The 7,165-nt window shown below is 48.4% G+C and overlaps 1 protein-coding gene across 1 annotated transcript; it reads left to right on the top strand.

The window, feature by feature from the left end:
* Nucleotides 1-994: 994 nt before the first annotated feature.
* LOC123068112 (pollen-specific leucine-rich repeat extensin-like protein 3) lies at nt 995-2,384 on the top strand. Its single transcript, XM_044490598.1, has 3 exons — nt 995-1,135; nt 1,255-1,774; nt 1,896-2,384. The coding sequence occupies exons 1-3, from the start codon at nt 995-997 to the stop codon at nt 2,186-2,188; spliced, it is 954 nt and encodes a 317-aa protein (XP_044346533.1). The 3' UTR covers nt 2,189-2,384.
* The last annotated feature ends 4,781 nt before the right edge of the window (nt 2,385-7,165 follow it).

The raw sequence follows: 7,165 nt of genomic DNA, 5'->3' as shown, positions 1-7,165 counted from the left end.
GGGCGCTCTTACGGAAGCGGGCGACAACTTAGACGTGTTGGTCACTCGTACCCCAAAGACTAACCGGCTGATACACGATTCATGGGTTGATAGGTATGTGTGCATATAATGGAGACCATATAATGACTTACTATGTTTGACATACTTTTCATAACCGCTAACAATCTCTTTATTTTGTAGGTTAAGTTGGGCTGGACTTCTACCCTTGGCACGGCTGGTTGAGGGTACGTTGGATGAGTGGATTGATGGTCCGGACTTAGATGAGGCAGGTGAACCATTGCAGTTACACAAGAGGCAAGTGAGACGTTTCTCTTACGACAAGTCACTCCTTACCTGCTTAGTAGATAGATGGAGACCAGAAACACATACGTTTCACTTTCCTTGGGGAGAGATGGCGCCTACTTTACAGGATGTGTCTTACTTGTTGGGATTACCTCTGGCCGGTGCTGCCATAGGTCCCTTAGAGGCAGAATCTGGGTGGCAAGCAGCGATGCAGACCCGTTTTTTGGCTGCAGTCCCGACTGCTAGGGCTATAGACAACGATCCTCATGGACCTCTTTTTAGATGGTTGAGCCAGTTTCAGGTAACCATCACGGCCACTTAAACAAATGTTGTTTTTTAGTTGTCTGATGTTCATACAATTATTACGTTTCTATGTAGATTGTCTCGTTAGGACATCCCGACGTTCAGTTGTCGGAGGCTCAGATTGACCGGTCCCTAGAGGCATATATTCTTTGGCTATTCGGCAAGAAAATGTTTACGGAGAACCACGTGACCACTGTCGATGCACGAGTAAGTACTAATACTATTTTAGTTGGCAGCTCTGCATTCATAATATACCTAATCATGTATCGCGCATGTCAATCTCAGGGACAGTCGCCTAGGAGGAAACAAGTCCATGACTTATTGGCTTGAGAGCATTACCCCTTACATTGACGAATGGACTACCGCTGCGACAAATATCTGGGGTGAGGTTCGGCCCTTTAACTGGGAAATGTTTGGGTTGTATCTGCAGCGTTACCAGCATACAACGAGGATCTACTTGGTTCCATCAGCTGCTACTGATCAGATCGAAGCCCCTCTCACCAGCGATATGTACCCAACTGCCTCTGTTGTGGGAACCAGACACCACGCGGTAAATGCCTTGGTTCTCATATGTTAAGTCTTTTGTTAATCTGGACATATTCGCTTGGTTGTCTATTCGTGGTGTCTATCATACAACGAGCATATAATTGGTTCATTATTTGTGTACAGGGTGACTTGACAGTACAGGCGCGAGAGGAGGTTTCCGCTTTAATGCGGCGCTTTCAGAGGGGAGAAACTATCCCACCGCGAGAGGGCGTCTCATGGTTGAGGCGTCTTGATGACAAGCTACGCGGGATTTACGCAGCTGTTACGTGTAGACGGACTTCGGATGTTGCACTTCCTCCTCCAGCACATCGTCCGCCACGTCCCTCTGTACAACATTCAGAACCACGACCCTCTGTGCACCGTTCAGAACCACGACCCTCTGTGCACCGTGCAGAACCTCATCCTTCACAGCCAGGGAGATCTTCCTGGCATGAGCCACCTCCTTCACAGCCAGGGAGATCTTCCTGGCATGAGCCACCTCCTTCACAGCCAGGGAGATCTTCCTGGCATGAGCCACCTCCTTCACAGCCAGGGAGCTCTTCCTGGCATGAGCCACCTCCTTCACAGCCAGGGAGCTCTTCCTGGCATGAGCCACCTCCTTCACAGCTAGGGAGCGCTTACTGGCATCAGCAGATGAATCTAGGTAACACTACTCACTACATTCTTTTGAACAGTGTAGTAATCGTTCTTGCATTCTCAGCAGTCACTGATGCTTACTGGTGGTGCTTCGTTCATGCATTTGTATCAATTTTACTTTACCGCAGGCGGCAACCAGTCGCAACCGTTCATGCATTCAGAGCAGTCACCGATCCTTAGTGGTGGTGCTTCGTACTTTGAGGGCGACCGCGAGGATGATGACCAAGCTACAAACATTTATGGCTTCTCGCAGACAGCGTTTCACACTCCACCACCACCACCGACGCAGGAGACACATACCGTGACAGACGAGGTTAACTATGGTCGTGGTTATCGCGAGCCTCGTCCACCGCCTCAGCGCTTATCGCCTTCGGGTCCTCGCCCGAGGAAGACCCAGACTCGTCGTCGTCCCCCGCAGTGATATGCTTATCTATCTATGTATGACTCATTATCTATGTTAGTTTCAGACTATTCGCAGCTGTGTGTCAGTATTTATGTATGAGACATGCTTCATGTATGTGTTACTATCGCACTTGCTTCTATGTGATCAGGAGACATATATTGTTTTATGTATGCGAGACACATATTACTATTAATTCGCATTCTTATTTCAGTTACATTTCCAAATAGACTACAACCGATAATTAAGATACAAGTACATCTGAATTAAACGGTGCGGCTGAACTTGTGCAATACATCTTACATACTACAAAATGAAATTCAGATAGAACATAATGCCCTACAATAATACAATACAAACTAATAATGCAAATACATCTGAATGAAACGGTACAACTGGAATACATCTTACATACTACATGAAGTCATCATCGTCATCCTCTGTTGATGCAGCCCTCTTGCCCTTCGACGATGCGCTCTTCTTGCCTTTCGTCGATGCAGAACTCTTGCCCTTGGTCGATACAGAACTCTTGCCCTTCGCGGATGCATAACTCTTTCCTTTGGACGATGCAGAACTCTTGCCCTTCGACGATGCAGAACCCGGAAGCGGCGGCATGAAGATATCATCGTCGTCCTCGCTCTCCTCGGTCCATAAAAATGGATGCTTTTCTGCAGTCCTTCTGAAAGTTTCACTCTTCGGCTCCACCACCTTCTTCCACCTTTCATGCAACCTAAGAAGTTCTTGACGTACCTCCTCATAGGTCCTTTCAGGCCACCCAGACCTACGTAGTTGGTGAGCCAACTCATTCATTATGGTGTCACTACCGGTGAGTTCGTCCCATGGAACTATCCTATTGTCCATCCTGAAATCGGTAGCTAGACTCAGCAGAGTGCTGCTCATCTTAGGGTGAAAACTATGATCGAATGGATAATGGGACATCTTGACTACACTACACTGGAATGCTTATCCACCTCCGCCTGAAGGGGGTTTTATAGATACAGAGGAGAAAATGGCGGGAAAGAATAACTGCGGTATGGCGGGAAAGGGTTGGCGGGAAGGGATTGGCGGGCAAATAAGGCGGGAAGGGATTGGCAGGAAAATAAGGCGGGAACGGATTGGCGGGAAAATAAGGTGGGAAGGGATTGGCGGGGAGGGGTTGGCGAGAAACGGGTGGCGGAAACATATGACGGGAAGGGGTTGGCAGGAAACGGGTGGCGGGAAGGGGTGGGCGGGAAACTGGTGGCGACAAAATACAATTCAGCATGAGCCATGCAACTTCGGCCCAGGGTTGACCAAAAAGTGACTTTTCGGCCTAGACTTGACCAAAAAGTCTATTTTGGTCTAAGTGTGGCCGAAAAGTACTACTTCGGCCTAAGTGTGGCCGAAAAGTACTACTTCGGCCTAAGTGTGGCCGAAAAGTACTACTTCGGCCTAGCTATGGCCGAAAGGTACTATTTCGGCCTAGTTGTGGCCGAAAAGTACTACTTCGGCGAAAGATTGGCTGACGGGCTATTAGTTTTGGTTTTTTTTCATTCTACGCTATAGTTTCTGAAATTGCTACAAAAAATAACATAGTTTTGAAAAAAAATCCCTCCGATGCGGCTTACATCCTGGCTTAGTAAGGGCCTAGATTAGGAATCACCTGACAAGGTGATAGCGCTGGAGAGCCGCATCAAGGGCGTGATAAAAAAGAAAACCAGCCTCCCCAGCGTGATTCAAGTGATGCTTTTTTGCCGGATTCTCCCCTGTCACCGCCAGTCTCAACATATGTGGGAATTCGACCCGGCCGGTCCTTGGACTCTACAGCGGTTCTTTGGCACGACACACGAAAACATATGGAAGCTGCTCTTCAAGACTCAAAAGTCGTGTCCAGAGTCAACCGAAGACCGCGGCTATAACTCCGCGCGTCCAGCCTCTCTCGTAAGTTTTAAAATAACTTTTATTTGCAATTCCAAGGAGTATATTAAACCCTCTTACTTCCACGGGGCTGGAAAAAGAAGGCGGAGCACATCAATTGTCCGGCTCCGTTGCCCGAGGACCAGGTCACTCCCTTGCTGGCAAAGATGTTGGTTCTGGCACCGTATCAGGCGCCGGAGCAGAAGGCCAGGAAGAAGGGCAAGGAGACCAGAGGTGGTCTCCATCATAACGGTAGTTCGGACGCTATGTCTGAAGACTCTGAAGCCTCCTCCTCCCATGACAAAGACATAGAGGAGGAAGAGAGTAACTCCCCCCCCAAGGGAGGGAAGAAGAAGAGGGGGGCTCCCGCGGATCTGGAGGTGGAGGTGGCCAAGAAGGGAAAACCTTCATTTTTGGACGACTCCGAAGCGGACGCCGATGCCACCCCAAAGCGGCACCCCAGGTCGAAGCCCTCAGTTGAATTGTAAGTATCCAAAGACACCATATACACATCCGATTTCATACCTTATTGTTTTACCATACTGAAGTGCGCATTTACAGCCCGGCCTGCAATCTCCCCCAATGATCATCGTCATCTGGGAACTCGCTAGGGACGAATGCGATGGAGAGCGAGTCACCTCCGCAGATCTCTCCACCCACCGCCCGGGATAACACCGAAGTGCTATCTTGGGAGACTGTGAAGGTGGCGGCAGAGGGTAGTACCTCTGTTGCCGAAGAGTGGGGGAAATCCACCCCTACGGAGACCGGTGATGGGGGCAACGCTCAATTCGGCCCCAACCGAATATTATTCCAGAGACCAATATGACTCCCGAATCAGAACAGCCACCCTCCGCGCTGTCTCCACCGGCGTCCTCTGCGAATCCGAAGGCGCCGGGCATTCTGATGGAAGCGCTTCAAAATGCTTCCATTGTGGAGGAACACTGTACCCTTATGGGTATGGTGATTGACAGGGTTCGATCCGCGAAAAGCGGATTGAACCAAGCTTACACCAGCCTTCTAACAGGCTTTGAGGTATGTGAAGTAATGTATTTTTTGTTATTTTCAGAAGGAATAACTATGTATAGATAGTAGCTCCTAAGACTCTGTTCGGCGTTTCCCGAAGAAGGGCCGAGCAGAGGATCAAATAACATATCACAGGAGCTAACATAGATGTATATGTTGATGAGCAGGCTGCGAAGTTGGCGGCAGCTTCGCATGCAGCCGAAGTCTCCGAACTAAAGTGGAGGCTGGAGGCAAAACAAGGTATGTTATACTGAAGCATACCTGAACTGATGTGAGTTCCAATTTGTTATCTGACTGAGCTTTATATTTATGCTCATAGCTGACTCGTCTGAGGTTGAAGCCCTCAAGAGTGCGCTAGCCGCAGCCAAGAAGGAGGCGGATGAGGAATGCACCGCTCGCCAAAAGCATGAGGCGAGGTTGGATGAAGTCCAACAAGATCTCACAAACGCCATAAAGAAATGTGAGTCTATGGAGTGCAAGGTGTCGGATCAAGAATCCGATCTTACTGCGGCTCTCCAAAGTGCAAAGGAGGCCCGGGTTGAAGCCCAAGGTGCCTATCAGGAGATCCACAAGGCCAAGAAGATCGCGGCTGGTAAGACTTTTTATATGCAAAGCAAATATGTAAGGATAAAATAGACCTTCTTGACACGCATTTGGAGTTCTACAGGAGCGTTTGCGGATTTGCCCCGAAGTGTTGCAGATGTTATGGATTTCTTCCGAGCCGAGGAGGGGAGCTCAACAGAGAAACTATTCTGGTCACAATACCGTGATCTAGAGCAGCCCTTGCCCCTCAGCGATCAGCTAAAATAGCTGACCGAGCTGCATAGGATGGCTGAGCTGGCCATGAAGGATGTCATCATCCGTTTTTGGCCAGTCGAACCAATACATAATAGCTACTTCGGGCTTGTGAAGCGGATAGTCGATGTCTGCCCAAGGCTAGATGCTATTAAGTGGTCGGTTTGCATCGAAGGTGTCCGGATGTCCTTTGCCCGTGTCAAGGTACAATGGGCGAAGATGAATGCCACTAGTGTTGCAACCGATGACCCCCCGAAGGCAAGGAGCATCGTACGCCGGAGAAGTACTTCAACGACGTCCTTGAAGGATCATGTATTATAGAGGGCCTGTGCTCGAAGGGCGTGATGCTTGAATGATTGTATACACAATGCCCAGACCGTGTAACGAGAACAAAGTGTTCGTATAATGTTAGTCTTGTTTCATCTGAATTTATTTATCCTCTGTTGCGGTTGTTTATTAAATCTGAGAGTTGGCCAGTCGTCGGCTTCAGCCCCTCACGTAGATATTACGGGGGTGTTCAGTACAGCACAGAAACACGCTTAACCCAACGATTTGGTCCTTGAAGGAGGTGCTAGTGCAGCGAACCAGGCAATCAAACTATGCGGCTTTATCACTCTCACTTAGCCATAGGAGTTTGTCAATAGGATTATAGGCACAGCCCCTGGTATTGATCGGTGATCTGAACTTGGGCGCTATAAACACCTGACCAGGTTAAACTAGTCCTTCGTGTGACACGGAAAAAAATCGGAAGGGATTTATACTGAGTCACCGAATAGCTGACCAGCTCTCGCCGCATCATGACAGTCAGTTTTCGGCTTTCTCTACTGAGGTGTTTGTCCGACCAACCAGAAACACAATCGCAGTAGTTCTGTCTTTACTTCCTTAGCCGAACAATCAGAACGTAAGGTAGTAACCACAGGAGCCGGGCAACCCAACTATTGACCCAAGACATGATTCAGAGCTGATGCATATAATGCTAGATTCGGGACGCCGAATTGCACTTGTGGAAGTGTTGGGACTTATAATAAATTTAATAGATGTACGTGGCTGAATGGAGCCCCTCGAGATGTAGGTCAGGCCGAAGTGTACATGGCAATTAGATGATAAAAAAGAATACTGAAGAAGGAATAATCCAGTACCAAGTAATTTGGGCGAAAACTGTTTCCATTATAGTCTTATTGATACGTCAAAATGTATTTGTACAGATAATGCTATAAGCATCGAGGCTATTTTACATGCCGAGCGCAAGAGAAAGCTGTGTATAAGTGTTTAAGAACATTGGAG

The sequence above is a fragment of the Triticum aestivum genome, chromosome 3B (genome assembly GCF_018294505.1).
Source record: "Triticum aestivum cultivar Chinese Spring chromosome 3B, IWGSC CS RefSeq v2.1, whole genome shotgun sequence".
Taxonomy (NCBI): Eukaryota; Viridiplantae; Streptophyta; class Magnoliopsida; order Poales; family Poaceae; genus Triticum; species Triticum aestivum.
Note: the sequence above shows the minus strand (reverse complement) of the source record. Positions and strands in the feature narration are given on the sequence as shown.

Bases quoted from the DNA above. Each gene is read 5' to 3' on its own strand.
- LOC123068112 (XM_044490598.1), top strand. From the start codon at position 995: ATGTTTGGGTTGTATCTGCAGCGTTACCAGCATACAACGAGGATCTAC. The intron at 1,136-1,254 runs GTAAATGCCTTG...ATTTGTGTACAG, and splicing joins TGGGAACCAGACACCACGCG to GGTGACTTGACAGTACAGGC. The intron at 1,775-1,895 runs GTAACACTACTC...ACTTTACCGCAG, and splicing joins GCATCAGCAGATGAATCTAG to GCGGCAACCAGTCGCAACCG.